Source organism: Rutidosis leptorrhynchoides, chromosome 4 (genome assembly GCF_046630445.1).
Source record: "Rutidosis leptorrhynchoides isolate AG116_Rl617_1_P2 chromosome 4, CSIRO_AGI_Rlap_v1, whole genome shotgun sequence".
NCBI lineage: Eukaryota > Viridiplantae > Streptophyta > Magnoliopsida > Asterales > Asteraceae > Rutidosis > Rutidosis leptorrhynchoides.
Window position 1 is genome coordinate 363,365,260 of NC_092336.1, and position 21,970 is coordinate 363,387,229.

Sequence of the window (21,970 nt, forward strand, 5' to 3'; positions counted from 1 at the left end):
TTGAAAAAGATGTCACCATTCCACTTGAATTGATTCGAATTGAAGACAAACTTTACTTTATTGAAGAGACTGTTGAAGTCTTAGACCGAGATCAGGAGACTTAAGCAAAGTAATATACCGATTGTTAGAGTTCGTTGAAATGCGAGACGTGGACCCGAGGTCACTTGGGAGTGAGAGGACCAATTGAAACGGAAGTATCCACATTATTTTACAGATGCATCAAAAATGATTACCACTAGCTAAATTTCGGGATGAAATTTATTTAATGGGTATGTAATGTAATAAACCTACTTTTTCCGTTAATTTTTATGTTAATTCTTTAAGGTCGTTAGTTGACTTTTTATGTTATACGTTTCGAAGATAACATTTTATGTTATAATTTTCTATAAATTTTATTTGAAATATTTATTTGATGAGAAAAATTTTATTTTTAATATTTATTTGATGAGAATATGATAATAAGAATTTTTTCCTTAATTTTATCTATAAACCCATCTACCATTAGAGACCGTTATTGGTTTAGCGTTTTCACACTGTTTAGCGATAGACTTTTAGATGTTTCGTATTAAATTGTAAAAATATAAAGTTTCGTTCCCTCCCCTCCTTTTGGTCCGACCGGCTATGTACCCTAAGGGAGTATTTGTGAAACGTTTGATTTATCAAATATCTAGATTTTATCTAATTTGATAAAATTCTTGCCCAACTTTTTTTTCTGGCTTTTTCTTGATCAACACCCACACCATCATAATTGATCATCTTCATCATCTAAACACCATCAAATCTTCAGCTGATCATTAAATCAAATATATACCCGCATCCGTATCGATCTCCTCTACGCATCTATGGTTTCAATTTTAAAATTTTGGGTATAATATCAAAACCATAGCTTTTTAAAATATCTGCATTTTGTTCTTGTTTGATAGTGTAGTTCTTGTTTGATAGTGTAATATAGTCTACGGCTCGAGTATTCAATTGTACATATGTGTATGTTTGTGTAAATTAACGTTCGGGCGTTTTTGTAAAATCCCAAATTTGAATTTTCTATTTTGGTTAGTAGATGATCTTGTTTGAATGATATTATTTAAGATTTGTATTGTTCATGAAGAGTACATAATTTTTTATATAGAATGCGCGTTACTTCGTTCAGCGGTTTGTAAGATATGGTTAAAACTGTTGGTGCTGCTGAAAACTTAGATGACATAGTTATATGTATTATGCTGCTACGGTTTTTCAATTTTGAGTTAGGACCTAAGAATTTTACAGCAGCTCTTTAACTTAAAAACGAAGCTACTCCAATTATCCTAGACTCATTTGGAGTTGAAATTTTTTTTTCCTATAAATTCTCTAAAGAACAGTTGTAATGCTGAATTTTACCCGGCAAATTCGTAAACGAATTGTGTTTGGTAATTAACAGTTTGGGTTTGAAATCTAAAAATTTTTGTACACATTTAGTACTTAAATTTTTTTTTCTTCAAGTGGCAAAGTATCATTTGGTGTCTTGTTTATTTAATTGTATTTTCGTGTAAAACCGCATTGTTAACCCGATAAGGATTGTGAAACTTTTTGTAGTTTTCCTTTTAAGTTAGTCAAAGGTTGAAACTTTTTAAGCATATAAATTTGAGTGATCATCCAAGCCAGTTTGCTTTTTAATTTTGTTCAACACTTATGAGTCAAAGGTTTTATTAAACGTTACACGTGATTTTTATTAATTGATTGTTATCTAAAACACATTAAACTTTGGAATTTTGTTAAAGACATTTGATTCGGAGTTGAGCTATAGGATTATGATTACATTTTGACCTACCTTAGTTTATTAGACATTGTTTGATCAACTTGCATCTCTAGGTTGAATAAGTCAGTTTGCTGTGATTTAATTATCACTTTTGTATGAGAATTTTTTGCTTTGCACTCAAAGTGAGTTATAGTCCATATTTTTAAACTCTTAATCTTTTGGGATGTGAATGCATGCAACTTTATTTTTATTTTCACACAATAGACACAAGTACTTACTTTTTCTACTTTGAGTTTGAAACATAAATCCCTTAGCTTGGTAACTGTTATAACTACTAGTTTTTCAGCTCGTGTGCGCAATTTGGTATCAATGGATACATAGGGTTTGACCTCCTCGTCCGGGTTAGTCATGCTAACATTTTAACGGACATATAATATTTCAAGTGTTACGGTGTATTTTATTACATAGCGTATTTTATTATTTACGTTAGGCTTGGTTACCGGGTGCTCAAAAGAGTAGAACATTTTGATGAACTTATTTTAGAGATTTTTCTAACATGCAAATCTTGTGGTATACTTTTTTTTATTGCTCAAATTACTTAAACATGTAACTCACCAACATTCATGTTTCTTTAACATGTTTTATTTTCAGGTACTTAAGTTGTTTGCTTCCGTTATGGATGGCCAAGGTGTGTGGAATCTTATGTGGCATTATTTCAAACTTATTGCATTCAAACTTTATTACTTTTGTTAGATGATTTGACTTTCGATCAATGTACTGTTTATAGTAACCTGCTATTTATAAAAACTTTCTGTTTTTGGAAATCTTTTGAATAATAAATGCAATGTTTATTTAATACGTTTCATATAGAGGGCATAACCTCGTTGAGAAACCTATGTTAATGACGACGTCAATAATAATTTTTGCGGGACATTACAATATGTCACAATGAAGTTTAAAACATGTGACCTCTTGTATGTATATCATACTCTGACCACTAGGTTATCTCCAGCTTATAAGTAATGATATCCATCCATGTACCCCTAATATGGTGGGGATTAAGGTTGATTACCCATTCATGTGTAATTAAGAATCACATTATATAGGGACTTAATTACACCACTCATTCCTGAAGTTTACTAAATATTTCACCATGGATCCTAGTTATTGTTTTGCATGGTAACCCTTAATGTATGCATTTGATTTCATTTTGATCCCAGCCCTAACTCGCGTTAACTTATCTCCGATAGTTTGTATAACGCGCGTTACAGAAAAACGTTAGGGTTTGTGGTGAAATTTGTAGTAAATTTTAGAAATGGTCGTAATTAAGTCTTATATATGCTACCAAACACTTTCATTCATTACTTTTTCCATTCCTACCCGTTTATAATTTATACTCTCAACCAAGTACCCCCTCACTTTTTATATATATATATATAAATCATAATGAGGTGCAAACAACATACCTCACGAATGTTGAGAACTTTTTGAACAGCTTTATCATTTCCATAATAATATAAGTATATCTCATTAGCTTTCTAAAATACACCATTAAATAATGTATGTTAGTCATATAACTTAATTAATCTATATATATATATATATATATATATATATATATATATATATATATATATATATATATATATATATATGTAGAAGAATGTCAAAGCAAAATATTGAACTGTCTACAAATTTAAGAAAGAAAACTTATAGGGCAAATTGGATTCTGATCTAGTTCATCACAGTATGGGTCCAATACATTATCTTCATTAATTCTGCTTGTGCACTTAAATTTGAAACATTGATTACATGCGATAAATAAAGTTATTCTTGAATAAATTAGATCAAAACGATCGATTTAAACTTACTTCCTCCACTCTTTGAAGAGTATTTGTACATTCGACGTTTTCAGGATCAACATATACATAGTTTCCATGACAAGCTTCTTTGGTAGACTGATATATAAGATTAATAAGATGTTGAAACATGATGTGAAGTCAACGTGCCATAATTTTGATATGAATATTTTTGTTACCTCGTAGATATTATCTGATATAAGTGATCGTCGGTATACAAACTCGAGTTTAGAGTTAAAATCACCGAATTTATCGGTCAAAGGGCTAATAATTGAGCAGCCCTACATGTAAGCAAAATTTTAAAAACTAATTAGATATTTATAGTGCTCCAAATGAACATATATTTAGTAGCAATATCCTCCCAATATGTAAATTATTTAGTTGTAATTGTTCTATTTTAAGTTGTAATCGTTTATATTAAATAAGTGCGAAGACAAAAGGCGAAAACGACGATTTGAAGACGCAAATGACCAAAAAGCTCAAATGTACAAGATACAATCCAAGTGGTTCAATTTATTGATGAGAAACGTCTAAAAATGACAAGAGTACAAGTTGCGGAACGCAAAGTACACGATATAAAATAATACACAAGGACGTTCGAAAATCCGGAACCGGGACATGAGTCAACTCTCAACGCTCGACGCAACGGACTAAAAATTACAAGTCAACTATACACATAAATATAATATAATATTTAAATAATTCTTAAAATTATTTATATATTATATTTATTTATATATTATGTCGGCAAAGCTAAGATCCAAATTGATGTGAGCTGGAAAATCAAACTCCACGACTCGCGGAGTTTGAAGGCCGAAAACTCCACGACTCGCGGAGTTTGAAAAATCAGAAATCCCTATAAAAGGCCACGAATTCTGCGAGTTTAAAGAACATAATAATAATAATACTCCGTAGTATAATATAAATAAATATATAATATATATATATATATATATATATATATATATATATATATATATATATATATATATATATATATATATATATATATATATATATATATATATATAGTATAGATTAGTGTTATATTAGATTAGTTTGGGTTATGTAAAAGTTATTTTTACGGGTTTTAAGGTCGGAGCTCTGTTCGTGTACCACTACGCGATAAATAATCAATGTAAGCTATGTTCTCCTTTTTAAATTAATGTCTCGTGCTTAAGTTATTATTATGCTTATTTGAGCCGAAGTATTCATGATGTTGGGCTAAAAATTAAAGACGGGGTAATTGGATTTTGTACCATAATTGGGGTTTGGATAAAAGAACGACACTTGTGGAAATTAGACTATGGGCTATTAATGGGTTTTATATTAACTAAACAATACCTTGTTAATTTAATATACAAACTTATAATTTGACATATTTATATATAACCACATACGCTTGACTGGGTACGGTGGGCGGGATATCTATAAATACCAATAATTATTCATTTTACCGGACACGGAACTGGATTAATAGTTAATAGACTTGTTGAAACAGGGGTGAATTACATTCAAGGGTAATTGGTGTAATTGTTAACAAAGTAGTAAAACCTTGGTTTACACGCAGTCGATAACCTGGTGTATTCATTAAACAAAGTATTAAAACCTTGTTACAATTCGAATCCCCAATTAGTTGGAATATTTGACTTCGGGAATAAGAATAATTTGACGAAGGCTTTCGCTCTTTATATTTATGACTGATGGACTATTATGGACAAATTCGTATGGACATATTAAATAATCCAGGACAAAGAACAATTAACCCATGGGAATAAACTAAAATCAACACGTCAAACATCATGATTACGGAAGTTTAAATAAGCATAATTCCTTTATTTTCATATTTAATTGCACTTCTAATTATCGCACTTTTATTTATTGTTATTGTATTTAACTGCACTTTTATTTATTGTCTTTTTATTTAATTGCACTTTTAATTTTCGTACTCTTTAATTATCGTAATTTTATTTTAACGCACTTTTATTTATCGTAATTTCATTATCGTTATTTACTTTACGCTTTAAATTAAGTCTTTTATTTATTTAATATTTTACATTAGGTTTTAACTGCGACTAAAGTTTTAAAATCGACAAACCGGTCATTAAACGGTAAAACCCCCTTTTATATTATTATTATATATAAAAATATATATTTTGTACAAATATAGTTGTTTAAAAATATAGTGTAAAATAAGTCGATCCCTGTGGAACGAACCGGACTTACTAAAAACTATACTACTCTACGATTAGGTACACTGCCTATAGTGTTGTAGCAAGGTTTAGGTATATCCCATTTGTAAATAAATAATTAAATATCTTGTGTAAAATTGTATCGTATTTAATAGTATTTTCTAGTAAAATATACCCCTTAGCTTTAACATCAGATATCAAGTAGATAAACTTTGGATTGAATAAACTTTGTTGATCAAGGTAAAAAATGCAGGTTTCACAATTAAATTGAGAAATTTCAATTACGGATTTTAATGTCATGAAAGTGAACTTTACCTTATGAAATGTACTTGTTTGTGAAATCATTTTATTCTTATAAATTTCAAAAAAAAGTACAAGTAGGGTAGCCTTATGCAACTATGGTTATGAAATTAATTTGATAGATACAGTGTGAAAGACTTTCTGTAAATGTTTAGCTCAATTTCAGTGTACAATTCGTTGTTCAAAAAAAAATAAAAAATTCATTGTATAATTCATTTTCGTGAGTAAATTTGTAACTATTGGAAAAGTTTACTTTAATATTTAGTTGTGGTTGATCTCCACGTTCATTACCTGCAAAGATACATAGAAAACATAAGATTATACGAATAAAGCCTTCTTAAATGGATAAGGTTGGCCTAATGGGTTATGTGACTGTGTCTAGCCATTTCTTTGCTACGATGAAAAATATGAACCAAACTGCTAAGTTATTAATTAATATATATATATATATATATATATATATATATATATATATATATATATATATACATACATAATACATATATGTATATATCTATATTTAATACATATATGTATGTATATATCTACATATGTATGTATATACATACATATATATGTATGTATGTATATATATACATGTATGTATATATATATATAACTATAGCAATACATATCTATATATATACATACATATACATATATGTATGTATATATATACATAATACATATATGTATGTATATATATACACATATATGTATGTATATATATATACATATGTATGTATGTATGTATATATACATGTAACGACCCGGATTTTTCCGATCATTTTATACTTATGAGATTAATATTTACATAAAATAAACCTTACCAACATGATAAGCAATCCAAACTGTTGAGACTTATGTTTTTGAAAAGAGTTTCACACAACGTTTGACCGTCCAATTTGACCGATGATATCACGAACTATATAACACACGATAATTATACGATTATGTATATGTACATATCTATACATATTTAACATGATTTAAGGATGGTTTAACATTTCATTGTGAACTAACAACAATGAGTTATAAGTATACTTTGAGACCACTAACTTAAGTTTTCAAAACGATAACTATATGTAACGTTCTTTGACATATATACTTACGATTATGTGGAGTGCACACTTGTTTGAACTTATCTTGATTATGACGGGGGTCGGGGGCAGCGCCCCCGATAAGCGGGGTCCAAGGGGTGGCAACCCCTGGCGGGGTCCAAGGGGCAGAGCCCCTGGCTGAGGTCGAGCTGCCAGGTCAGCTTGGAAATTTTTTTTTGGGCTAACATTGCTTTATTAAAAATGTCTTAAAATTTTATTTTGGCCCGGTTTGACCCAAAAATAAAAGCCCAGTTTTGAGCCTATTTTACAGTTATAAACCCGTCCATATTTGAATTCTCGTTCCGATTCCTCAAAATTTCTACAAGTATATCTAGGGTATATGTAACCGTATCATACCCAGCTTCTATACGTATTTACTATTGGTATATACCAACAATAAACTTCAATGATCAGCCACTAGACATGATGTTACATGTGGGAACCAGCCATTTAACCTCATGTGTGACTTTTGTGCAAGAAAACAAACTAAATCTCCTATATATCCATCCCATAATCATGCTATTTTGCACACACACACATACAATTTCATTTCCAATTTTCTTTCAAGTTAATTCACTCCCTAATCTCTCTCCATTTACCTACTCAAGAACGTATCAATATAGTCATCCGATTTCAAGGAGATTACTTCCAATCTTTCAATCCCACTCCACCACTCTTTTGATTCCAAGATTTTTCTTACCTTTTCCAGTAGCTTTGTCCAAGTAACTTGAGGTAGTAACCTTATTCATAACCTTATTCGATTCATATTTATATAGCTATCTTATTTTGTGTTGTAAAATTTTAACAACAAGAACATAGTTTGAGTGATTTCAAACTTGTTCGCAAACTAAATAGATCCTTCTAATTTGATTTTTAAAAACACTTCAAGACTTGTAATATATTATATTATGACAAAATCGGATTAATCATATCTTGGCTAATTAACATAATATTTAATATATATTTACTTATGATTTGATTTTATATATTTCAGGACCACCCGTAAACAACACGAGAAGATTAATCATAAGACCTCATGATTGTACGCAACACGTCATTTGACAACACGGTACTTTATGTACGCAACACGTCATTTGATAACATGGTACCATGGGTCAAGATTAATTCTGATCAATACGAATACGATGGGGTCTTTATTTATTTTATTTAAGCAACTAATTGTGGACCACTAACATCGGACTGCTAACTACGAACTAAGAAAATATTAAAAGTATTAAAAGTATATATATATATATATATATATATATATATATATATATATATATATATATATATATATATATATATATATATATATATATATATATATATATATATATATATATATATATATATATATATATAACGATTACTTGAAAAGAAAATATGTTGATATATTATATATATGGTTAGGTTTGTGATATCAATCGGAGACCAAGTCGTGATAAATACCTTCAAGGCAAAAGTGAGTATATAGTCCCACTTTTAAACTCTAAATATTTCGGGATGAGAATACATGCATTTTATGATTTACGTTATGGACACAAGTGATTAAAAATATATATTCTACGTTGAGTTGTACCACTGGCATACTTCCCTGTAACTTGGTAACTATTATTTACATGAGGTATTGTAAACGCGAATCCTGTTGATAGATCTATCGGGCCTGACAACCCCAACCGGACTGGACGACCAGTATTCAACGGTTGCACAGTACTTCGTTTCGGTGACTACACTTGGTACGGTGTAGTAAGATTTCATAATAAAGGGAATATGCGACGTTGATTAAATGTTAAGTATGGTTATCAAGTGCTCAACAACTTAGAATATTTTTATTAAAACGTTTATATATGAAATCTTGTGGTCTATGTTTATAACGCTGCCGGCATTAAACCTATATCTCACCAACTTTATGTTGACGTTTTAAGCATGTTTATTCTCAGGTGATAACTAAAAGCTTCCGCTGCAACATGTTGAATTTAAGCAAGATCTTGAGTATGCATATTTGTGTCAAAAATAAAACTGCATATCGGAAGATTTGTAATGTAAAATATGTTGGAGGTCGTATTGTTATTATCACATGTAAAGTTTGTAAGTCTAAGATTATCGCTAAACGATAATCATTATTAAGTTGTTTAAACCTTGTATTTGTAATAAAAGCTATGGTTTGTATTGTAAAAACGAATGCAGTTTTTGAAAAATGTCGCATATAGAGGTCAATACCTCGCGATGAAATCATATGTTATTGTACTCGTCCTTATGGTTAAGGTCGGGTTATGACAATACATATGTATATATATGTATGTATGTATATATATACATATATATGTTTGTATATATATACATATATATATGTATATATATAGAGATGTATATATATACATACATATTTATATGTATGTATGTACATACATGTATATACATACATACATATATCTATATATATATACATACATAAATACATATATCAATATATACATACATGTATATATATACATACATATATACATATATACATACATGTATATATATACATACATACATGTATATGTATTCATACATATATATGTATATGTATTCATACATATATATGTATATGTATACATACATATATATGTATAGATATATATATATATATATATATATATATATATATATATATATATATATGTGTATGTATATATACATATATACATATATACATACATGTATATATATACATACATACATACATACATGTATACATACATGTATATATATACATACATATATATGTATATATATTCATACATATATATGTATATGTATACATACATATATATGTATGTATGTATACATATACATATATATGTATGTATATATACATATACATATATATGTACATAGATATATACATATCTATATATGTACATAGATATATACATATCTATATATATACACATATCTATATATGTACATAGATATATACATATCTATATATGTACATACATATATACATATGTATATATATATATATATATATATATATATATATATATATATATATATATATATATATATATATATATATGGGATGGGGCCTATGAAAACTAATTATTGATGAGAACCGTCAGAATTCCAAATTCAAACAACTTGGAGACAAGTTCGAAGAAATATAGACTGTGGTCGAACAACCAATTGTTCATGTACATCATTCAAAAAGCTAAAATTTGTAACTTGCATCTAGGTTTTTGGTTCGAACTCGGATTTTTTGTTCGAATAGGGAATATTATAACAAAAAATTTTAGAATACATATCGTAGAACGGAAATTGTAGAATAAAATGTGTAAAACAAAAATTGTAGAATAAACATTAAAATTGTAGAGTAAAATTTGCATAACAAAATATGGTGGAACTTGGCATTTTTTGTTCTAACTTAACATTTTTTTTGTTGGAACTTAAGATTTTTTGTTCGAACTCAGTAGTAATTGCTCAAACTCGGTTCAAATTAGTAGAAATCTAACTAAAGGTGCAAAAATTGAAGGTGTTGTTAAAGACTTTCTAGAGGGTCGGGTTTTATAAAATTTGCCGTTTAAAAAAAAATTCTCTATATGATGATGGTGACGATGATGATGGTGACCAATTTGTGGGATCTAAATTTTTTGAAGATTAAGTAGTGACTTTTGGACCTGTGGTTCATGTCAGTTCATGTTGACAATTGTTTCAGGTATAATAATTTAGCGAAGAATGAGATTGTTGCACCTCAAGAAGAAATTAATGAAAGGATATCTTTCAAATCCAATAATCCACCATACAGATCAAGCAAAAAATCCTTAGCCAACTTACGAGAGAGTTGGTTAAATTATTACAGAGACAATCAGTTAAAGCTTTAATAGTGTGAGGCATGAGGTAATGGATAGAGGATTGAGATATAGAATGATTTTTTTAGAAAATAGGGTTTTAGGTGATTTGGGGATGATAAAGCTAAAGAATTATCCTAATTCTTTTTTTTTTTTACTGCCCACTTCTTTTTATTAAGTTGGTTCACTTAGAGATGGCAATGGGCGTCCAATCCAATAGACATCCACCCTATCCGATCCGCTTAAAGCGGATATGAATAATCTTAAATGGATATGGATACGGATATGGATGAACCTAAATGGATATGAATATGAATACGGATGAAAATTTTTACCCATGGATATATTCATTTACACCCAAAATGCATATACAAATACATAAATATAGATATACGCATGTACAATAACTATTACAAATACATTTACCATTACACATATATGTTGTTTGCAACTATATAATGAATTTACTAAGAATACTCACAATAAAACATATATATCTATCTTAACAAACATTCTGATTACTAATTAAATTTGCCTTCATCTATTAATCTATGTTTAATAGTAATTTTAACAAAATGTGTTCACTTTTCAGTAAAAGATTAAACATTTGTGATGGAATGATTTTTTTATATCATGTTATATTAATTTTTTGTTATATTACGTTTTCGTTTTCGTTGTATATAGGAAAATATTATAACATTTCTTAAATGTCCAATGAATATTCATTAACCCGCTTAATCTAATGGATATGGATACGGATGGATGAACTGAATTTAAATGGATGTGGAAATGGATATGGATGGACAAAAATTAAATGGATATGGATATGGTCTCACCCGATCCATATATGATCCATTGACATCCTTAGGTTCACTCTCACAGTTCTTTTTAATCAATAATTCTTATTAGATCATTTCAATATATATATATATATATATATATATATATATATATATATATATATATATATATATATATATATATATATATATTGGTCGGATCAAGAGGGAAGTAACCAATCGGGGGGTAGCGGGGGGAGGCAAATTATTTTTTTTTTCTTTTTTTTTAAAACTCTGTTCACGAACATTATAGATTGAATGAAAATATGAACATTTAATAAAGACACTTTGTGATAAATGTATTTATTTTGGCGGAAAAACGCTCAAAAAATTAATATATAACAATTATCGTGTTTTTCGAGCCTATGTTGAGGTTTTAGATATTAGGGATTAGATATTATGGTTTAAAGGGTTTAGATATTAGGGTTTAAAAAATTAGGATTTAGAGTTTAGATTTAGGATTTAGATTGAGTTTTTAACACGAACGGTTTAGAGTTTAGGGTTTAGGGTTTGGTGTTTTGGGTTTATGGAATAAACCCAAAACACCAAACCCTAAACTCTAAATCGGGCTAAATATTACTTCACAAAACATGAAGAAAAAAAACGTTCACATTCTTCACGAACAATATTATTTTGAATGTTATTTTTGTCGATCATTTTCCCGCCAAAATAATAACATTCATCACGAAGTGTCTTTTTTAAATGTTCATATTTTCGTGTGATCTTAATGCCTGAAATTTTTTTTCCAAAAAAACTAAAAACAAAAAAATTTGCTTCCTCCCGATTGGTTACTTCCCCAATGATCATGCCCCTATATATATAATTTTTTGCATGTCTTTATTTGCATATTAAAAGGCCCTAATATGATAGTAATTTTTTCAAATTTCTTTTTTTCTTTTAAATTTTGCTTATCCTAGTGATGAATGTTGTTACGATACTTTCCTATCTTATATATATATATATATATATATATATATATATATATATATATATATATATATATATATATATATGGCGAGAATTTTTTAAATTCATAGTGTTTATGCATTTAAATGCAACACGTTACATGCAAATTTAATTAATGCTTATATCACTAACAAATATATGTTCGTTATCACAAATTACACGTTAAATTGTTAATTATATAAAATGTTCACATATTACACAAACAAATATGCACATGTGCAAGAAAATATTTGATTATATAGATAAAACATAAGTTTTTTTAAATTATTTTATGTTTATTCTTATTCTCCATTAACATTTGGGTGATTCAATCTACTCGCATTTAAAATCATTGTAAACTAAAAAGTTTTCGCAGTTCTCGTCTTTTTTTTTTTTTGTTCTCGCTTGAACTTTTGACTATATATATATATATATAAACGAAAAAGTTTTTCTTGATTGTGGTTGACAGGATGTTTGTATCTATATATTATATCTATATTATATATATTATTAAATTAATAATTTAATTAATTACAAATTTATTATAAAACGTCGATCTATAGCCGTGTATATGTATGTATGTTAAAAACATTCCTTTTTAATTTAATATTTAAATTTAATATGATACACGTATATTTATCTTATTCTATTTTAAATGTTAGTCGTATCATATATGTGTGTATGTTTCCATATAAAGATTAATTATAATTTAATTACAAATAAACATTTTTTTTTTTTTACTCACCAAACAAAATCCACCAAATTTTCTTAACGGATTTATCTTTCTATTAACCGCGAGTTAGGTTTCACTGTCATCATCGTTCAACTGAAAATAATTTTACGAACTAAACACAATAAATTCTATTCGACACGGAGCTTCAATGTACTACTAACGGAGCATTTCTTTTTAGCAATAAATATGGAAGTTATTTGAATCTACAATTTACGTCCTTAATATATCTATGAACACGCAAATATAACTATTATAATATTAGTTATACATATTATTTTGCTGAAATGAATAAAACTTTTCTAAAATTAAACTCGCGGATTACACTTTTATTCAAAAAATAATTGTATATAATAATTATCAAATAATATAACTTAGACGTTACTAATGTTACGTTCCATGATAAATTATAAAATGTATATATAATTAAAAAGATATTGATGGTGAGAAAAAAAATTTAAACATTAAGTTACTAACACTACCAAAATCACTTTTACAATCTGTCAACACCATGAGCTCTTAAACTCAAAATAACTTTTAAAATCTTTCAACACCACGGACTCTTAAACTCAAAACAACTTTCAAAATTTGTTAACAGCACGGATTCTTAAACTCAAAATAATTTTTAAAATTTATTAACACCACGGGCTCTTAACTAATTCTTTTACTTTTTCTATTTTTAGTATCGTTATTTACATACTAATATGAACTGCAAATTACATTTTTTTTTTCACGGTTTTTTACACACCCGTGCAACGCACGAGCTCAAAAACCTAGTATGTATATATATATACATATATATATATATATATATATATATATATATATATATATATATATATATATATATATATATACAAGCACAACTCGTTAGAGTTTGTAGAGTTACTTTCTAATTTATAAATACATATAGTCAGACTATAATAAGTACGGAGTATTATTATTCCATTTAATAATTCTCACCAAGGTAGGCTTCTAAAGTGACAATTGGTACGAGCATGCCCATATATGAAATCCCGGTGAGGTACAATGGATTACTCATAAACGTTGGATGCTCCACAAGCCACTGTTATAAATTTATATAAAACAGAAATAAAATTATTACGGAGTATTTATTAAACTTATACTACAATACTTTGCATAAACTTTACGTCTTTACAGTATATACTTGCAATCTTCTAGGAAATACAGAACTTGTTTTTACCTTTTGTAAAAATTGATAACACTGTTTTGCTAAATTCGAATCGCTACTCTTTGTCCCTTCGTATGTGGTTGCATACGAATAGCCGACACCAGCCAGGTGATCGAAGAATAGTACATTAGCATTCTACAAAAGTTTAATACCATGTCACTGTTATACATTAAGTTTATAGGCTTATATCATAAAAGAAATGATTAAATGCAGATCAAGAATGTATATAAACCTTTGACCACGAATTCTTATTCAAGACGAGATTAATGTGTTCATGTGTCGAATTATCAAAATGGATGCTTACTGGCCCTGCAATATCATATCATATAACAAGAAAACAAATAGGTTAGTCCATCTTCAAATGTAATAGCTTATGAATGAAATCTGATTTACCTTATACTGTGATACAAGATGCAAAAAATGTGTTGAAGGTAAATAAATATATGTGGATGAAACAAATTTACCAATTTGATAGAGGAAAGGGAGAAATGCTGAAGTGCCTGGCCCACCAGTGAGGTAAACAAGAAGTGGATCTTCATATGGGTTTCTTGATGATTCAACAAAGTAGTAGAACAATTGACTTTCATTGTTTGCTTCCACACCAATGTATCTAACAACACAAAAAACATTAACAAAATTTTAATGTTCTCAATTTCTCAATATGAACATATTGATTGTTTAGTAAGAACAAATATATTTAAAACGTACACACCCAGTTTCTAGAGTGAAAGGAAGATCACCAGGAAAACCTGGTAGGTTCTTGACAATTGACCTGGAGTTTGAGCATGTTATTAGATATATGAAGATGATAGAAAGAGAAAAGCTTATGTAGCTTGACTCCATTATTTATCACAACACTGATCAGTTCTATGGATGCAATAGAGTAGATCTCAGTTATATATAACGAACAATGATCATTCAGACCAAATATAAAAAACATATAAATAATTACAATAAACTAAGTATAATATAATACAGCTTGCACTACTGATCATCTTTGGTTATATTATTTTATGTTTACGTGAATATATATATCGTGTCGAAATCTGTTTTTCTTTTAATTAGAATTAGAAATTAGAAATAGAAATTAGAAATTAGAAATTAGAAATTAGAAATTAGAATTATAATAATGATAATGATGCCTCTTTTGAATCGTGTGGAAATCTTTTTTAATATTTCAACTTGTTGTTGGAGTTTTTCCACAAAGAAGTAAGACCAACGAAGAGCATGAATTGCTCCATGCAATCATCATTTTTGAATGATGTAAGCAAATAAATAATAAATAATAATAAGCTCATAAGTTCCACATTATTCTAAAACTAATTGGTGATAGAGAGAGGTTCTCATAAGCTTATATATGCACATTTGTTTCTTTCATTTACCGGTGTGGTACATAATGAATCGATTAGCTCCAACAATCACCCCTTAATCGATTCATTCCTCGCTACTTCCACCGACACGTTCAATACCATCTCGACTCTTCCCGAAAACCCGACCTCCTCCTCGGTCACGTCCATAGTCATCTCGGTTTGAACCTCCGCTACCATTCTGCACCGTCCACACATCTTGGCTATAACCAGGCTTTGATACCATTTGTATGATCGTTTTAGGTCCACCACCATCTATAACATATAAGCTCATAAGTTCCACATTACTCTAAAACCAATTGGTGATAGAGAGAGGTTCTTATAAGCTTATATATGCACATTTGTTTCTTTCACTTTTCAATGTAAGACATAATGAATCAATTAGCTCCAACACTACATAAATCATGTCTAATTTCTTATTATTACCGGATTTAAATATACTTTTAAAGACACACCTACCCACATCACGTGGGTTTATATATTTTATGTAAAATTTAATTTAATTTAATTTAATTCCATCATATCATCCATAATCTATAATTTCTTAATAAATTACTATATAAATTTTGGTCAATATATGACATTTCTCGTTTTTATAAATTAGCAGATTAAAAATTGAAATTAAATAAATTAATGTCATATATGACACACCTAACCCATCACGTTGCTTTTTTATCTTTTATTTTATGTAAAGTTTAATTTAAAGTTAATTCCTAGTATTTAAATCACATCATTATCATTGATAATTTCATACTCCGCGTAGTAATTTACAGTATTAATTATAATTATAATACTTGACCTTTGGTCGATTTACATGACATTAGGCACATTCCCACATACTTTATAATCTTTAAGCGCACCTAACTCATTTTTAAGTATGTACTCCGCTAATTCTATTTTAGATGTGGATTTATTCATGCTTGTTATTTTTGAAAAGCTGGGCAAAGTTTAATTAATGGGCAATATGCCAATATAGATATACCACAAGTTCACTAGGATAGAGAACTAATAACATAGCTATGGAATCGTGAACCTGCATGCAGTAAATATATGGTCTGAGTTCTCCTACTGATTGACAAAACGAACATTACTTTGCGCGAAACCTAATGGAGAATATTACTTTGCGCGAGCAGCTTGTGGTCAAGCAATGGAGAACATTTTGCAACATAGAATTTGCCATTGGAACTAAGCACCCTCGACCAACTATCTGAAGCAGCACAAAACTCACTAATAAAATTGATGGGCTAGTTATACACACTAGTTACTTTTACAAATACATATGTTTCCATATCGCTAATAAAATTGTTGGGTTACAAAGATGAAATTATGATTGATAATAATGATTGCACTTTTTATAAAATATATGATAAGCTTATTCAAAGTACACATTTAAATTGATACGGAACAATTCTACGCTTTCTAAATTTTGTTTTCCGATTTCACAACTTGAGTTGAAAAATTTATTTATTAATTTATGGAGTATTATACAGGAGATTTATTATCTAGCCAGGACGTATTTAATTCATTAAGTAATTACTAGGAAAACAAATATCACTAAGATTATATGACGACCTGACTAAATATATATAGTCCAATGATGGATCAATCGCCTGTATCCATCCGAATCTGTTGGAAAATTACGGTATCTTTAATTCCCACCACTCAGCCCAACAATAACAGTAAAGAAATAAGAACAATTAACAACACAAAAAATTAACATGGAAATTCTAAAACAGTAGAAAAATCACGGGCCTTCAAATAGAGAAATACACTATATCACAAATTGTTACAATGATATAGACAACTCTCTTAAGTCAACTACACTCTCCAAAGTATTAAACTAATACAACTCTCAAACAAAGGTAAGAAAGAAAGAAATAATCAAATACTTAGAGTGTATTAATTGGTGCAAGTTGAAATGAATTCCATGAACTCCTTTTATAACTAAGGATTTCACATCCAACCTCTTCCACTCACCTACGTGGGACAACTTTGTTTTATACATAAGGAGTTTACTCCTCATTTCTTCCATCCACCATGTGGGACAAATAACCATATTATTTTCCTATTAAAAAAATAACCAACAAATCTCCACCTTTTTGATAAAAAAAAGATAACCATACTTCCACATTGCAAAGAAAACCGACGTATATGCTTCCTCGACGACAACTTCAAGATCTTCATCTTCATGCCGTTGACATTATCTCCCAAGAAACAAAACTTGCATCCTCATCGAACTTCGTCAAGACACGAAAATCATTGTCTTCACAGACAATCATAATTCTAAAGAGAAATATCTGAAATGTCCCGTTCTTATTGATTAAAAACGTTCCATATTAATTGATTTCGTTGCGAGGTTTTGACCTCTATATGAGACGTTTTTCAAAGACTGCATTCATTTTAAAACAAACCATAACCTTTATTTCATCAATAAAGGTTTAAAAAGCTTTACGTAGATTATCAAATAATGATAATCTAAAATATCCTGTTTACACACGACCATTACATAATGGTTTACAATACAAATATGTTACAACAAAATAAGTTTCTTGAATGCAGTTTTTACACAATATCATACAAACATGGACTCCAAATCTCGTCCTTATTTAAGTATGCGACAGCGGAAGCTCTTAATAATCACCTGAGAATAAACATGCTTAAAACGTCAACAAAAATGTTGGTGAGTTATAGGTTTAACCTATATATATCAAATCATAATAATAGACCACAAGATTTCATATTTCAATACACATCCCATACATAGAGATAAAAGTCATTCATATGGTGAACACCTGGTAACCGACATTAACAAGATGCATATATAAGAATATCCCCATCATTCCAGGACACCCTTCGGATATGATATAAATTTCGAAGTACTAAAGCATTCGGTACTTTGGATGGGGCTTGTTGGGCCCGATAAATCTATCTTTAGGATTCGCGTCAATTAGGGTGTCTGTTCCCTAATTTTTAGATTACCAGACTTAATAAAAAGGGGCATATTCGATTTCGATAATTCAACCATAGAATGTAGTTTCACGTACTTGTGTCTATTTTGTAAATCATTTATAAAACCTGCATGTATTCTCATCCCAAAAATATTAGATTTTAAAAGTGGGACTATAACTCACTTTCACAGATTTTTACTTCGTCGGGAAGTAAGACTTGGCCACTGGTTGATTCACGAACCTATAACAATATATACATATATATCAAAGTATGTTCAAAATATATTTACAACACTTTTAATATATTTTGATGTTTTAAGTTTATTAAGTCAGCTGTCCTCGTTAGTAACCTACAACTAGTTGTCCACAGTTAGATGTACAGAAATAAATCGATAAATATTATCTTGAATCAATCCACGACCCAGTGTATACGTATCTCAGTATTGATCACAACTCAAACTATATATATTTTGGAATCAACCTCAACCCTGTATAGCTAACTCCAACATTCACATATAGAGTGTCTATGGTTGTTCCGAAATATATATAGATGTGTCGACATGATAGGTCGAAACATTGTATACGTGTCTATGGTATCTCAAGATTACATAATATACAATACAAGTTGATTAAGTTATGGTTGGAATAGATTTGTTACCAATTTTCACGTAGTTAAAATGAGAAAAATTATCCAATCTTGTTTTACCCATAACTTCTTCATTTTAAATCCGTTTTGAGTGAATCAAATTGATATGGTTTCATATTGAACTCTATTTTATGAATCTAAACAGAAATAGTATAGGTTTATAGTCGGAAAAATAAGTTACAAGTCATTTTTGTAAAGGTAGTCATTTCAGTCGAAAGAACGACGTCTAGATGACCATTTTAGAAAACATACTTCCACTTTGAGTTTAACCATAATTTTTGGATATAGTTTGTTGTTCATAATAAAAATCATCTTCTCAGAATAACAACTTTTAAATCAAAGTTTATCATAGTTTTTAATTAACTAACCCAAAACAGCCCGCGGTGTTACTACGACGGCGTAAATCCGGTTTTACGGTGTTTTTCGTGTTTCCAGGTTTTAAATCATTAAGTTAGAATATCATATAGATATAGAACATGTGTTTAGTTGATTTTAAAAGTCAAGTTAGAAGGATTAACTTTTGTTTACGAACAAGTTTAGAATTAACTAAACTATGTTCTAGTGATTACAAGTTTAAACCTTCGAATAAGATAGCTTTATATGTATGAATCGAATGATGTTATGAACATCATTACTACCTTAAGTTCCTTGGATAAACCTACTGGAAAATAGAAAAATGGATCTAGCTTCAACGGATCCTTGGATGGCTCGAAGTTCTTGAAGCAGAATCATGACACGAAAACAAGTTCAAGTAAGATCATCACTTGAAATAAGATTGTTATAATTATAGAAATTGAACCAAAGTTTGAATATGATTATTACCTTGTATTAGAATAATAACCTACTGTAAGAAACAAAGATTTCTTGAGGTTGGATGATCACCTTACAAGATTGGAAGTGAGCTAGCAAACTTGAAAGTATTCTTGATTTTATGTAACTAGAACTTGTAAAATATATGAAGAACACTTAGAACTTGAAGATAGAACTTGAGAGAGATCAATTAGATGAAGAAAATTGAAGAATGAAAGTGTTTGTAGGTGTTTTTGGTCGTTGGTGTATGGATTAGATATAAAGGATATGTAATTTTGTTTTCATGTAAATAAGTCATGAATGATTACTCATATTTTTGTAATTTTATGAGATATTTCATGCTAGTTGCCAAATGATGGTTCCCACATGTGTTAGGTGACTCACATGGGCTGCTAAGAGCTGATCATTGGAGTGTATATACCAATAGTACATACATCTAAAAGCTGTGTATTGTACGAGTACGAATACGGGTGCATACGAGTAGAATTGTTGATGAAACTGAACGAGGATGTAATTGTAAGCATTTTTGTTAAGTAGAAGTATTTTGATAAGTGTATTAAAGTCTTTCAAAAGTGTATAAATACATATTAAAACACTACATGTATATACGTTTTAACTGAGTCGTTAAGTCATCGTTAGTCGTTACATGTAAGTGTTGTTTTGAAACCTTTAGGTTAACGATCTTGTTAAATGTTGTTAACCCAATATTTATAATATCAAATGAGATTTTAAATTATCATATTATCATGATATTATCATGTATGAATATCTCTTAATATGATATATATACATTAAATGTCTTTACAACGATAATCGTTACATATATGTCTCGTTTAAAAATCATTAAGTTAGTAGTCTTGTTTTTACATATGTAGTTCATTGTTAATATACTTAATGATATGTTTACTTATCATAGTATCATGTTAACTATATATATATCCATATATATGTCATCATATAGTTTTTACAAGTTTTAACGTTCGTGAATCACCGGTCAACTTGGGTGGTCAATTGTCTATATGAAACATATTTCAATTAATCAAGTCTTAACAAGTTTGATTGCTTAACATGTTGGAAACATTTAATCATGTAAATATAAATCTCAATTAATATATATAAACATGGAAAAGTTCAGGTCACTACAGTACCTACCCGTTAAATAAATTTCGTCTCGAAATTTTAAGCTATTGAAGGTGTTGACGAATCTTCTGGAAATAGATGCGGGTATTTCTTCTTCATCTGATCTTCACGCTCCCAGGTGAACTCGGGTCCTCTACGAGCATTCCATCGAACCTTAACAATTGGTATCTTGTTTTGCTTAAGTTTTTTAACCTCACGATCCATTATTTCGACGGGTTCTTCGATGAATTGGAGTTTTTCGTTGATTTGGATTTCATCTAACGGAATAGTGAGATCTTCTTTAGCAAAACATTTCTTCAAATTCGAGACGTGGAAAGTGTTATGTACAGCC

General features: G+C 29.0%; 1 protein-coding gene and 1 long non-coding RNA gene across 2 annotated transcripts in view; one reads left to right on the forward strand and one right to left on the reverse strand.

Moving 5' to 3' along the window:
• Window positions 1–15,571, reverse strand: part of LOC139843822 (serine carboxypeptidase-like 18) — a 35,063-nt gene extending 19,492 nt beyond the window's left edge. The window contains exons 1-10 of the mRNA XM_071833981.1: window positions 15,441–15,571; window positions 15,193–15,338; window positions 14,961–15,037; window positions 14,741–14,863; window positions 14,500–14,602; window positions 6,337–6,374; window positions 3,771–3,872; window positions 3,604–3,690; window positions 3,443–3,521; window positions 3,199–3,266 (exon numbers count right to left, since the gene is read on the reverse strand). Of these exons, the coding sequence (XP_071690082.1) occupies window positions 3,199–3,266; window positions 3,443–3,521; window positions 3,604–3,690; window positions 3,771–3,872; window positions 6,337–6,374; window positions 14,500–14,602; window positions 14,741–14,863; window positions 14,961–15,037; window positions 15,193–15,338; window positions 15,441–15,571 (954 nt within the window). The remainder of the gene's footprint in view (window positions 1–3,198; window positions 3,267–3,442; window positions 3,522–3,603; window positions 3,691–3,770; window positions 3,873–6,336; window positions 6,375–14,499; window positions 14,603–14,740; window positions 14,864–14,960; window positions 15,038–15,192; window positions 15,339–15,440) is intronic.
• LOC139843823 (uncharacterized) lies at window positions 597–2,556 on the forward strand. The gene is made up of 2 exons (XR_011757710.1): window positions 597–866; window positions 2,384–2,556. It is a non-coding gene; the product is annotated as an uncharacterized lncRNA (long non-coding RNA).
• Window positions 15,572–21,970: the final 6,399 nt, after the last annotated feature.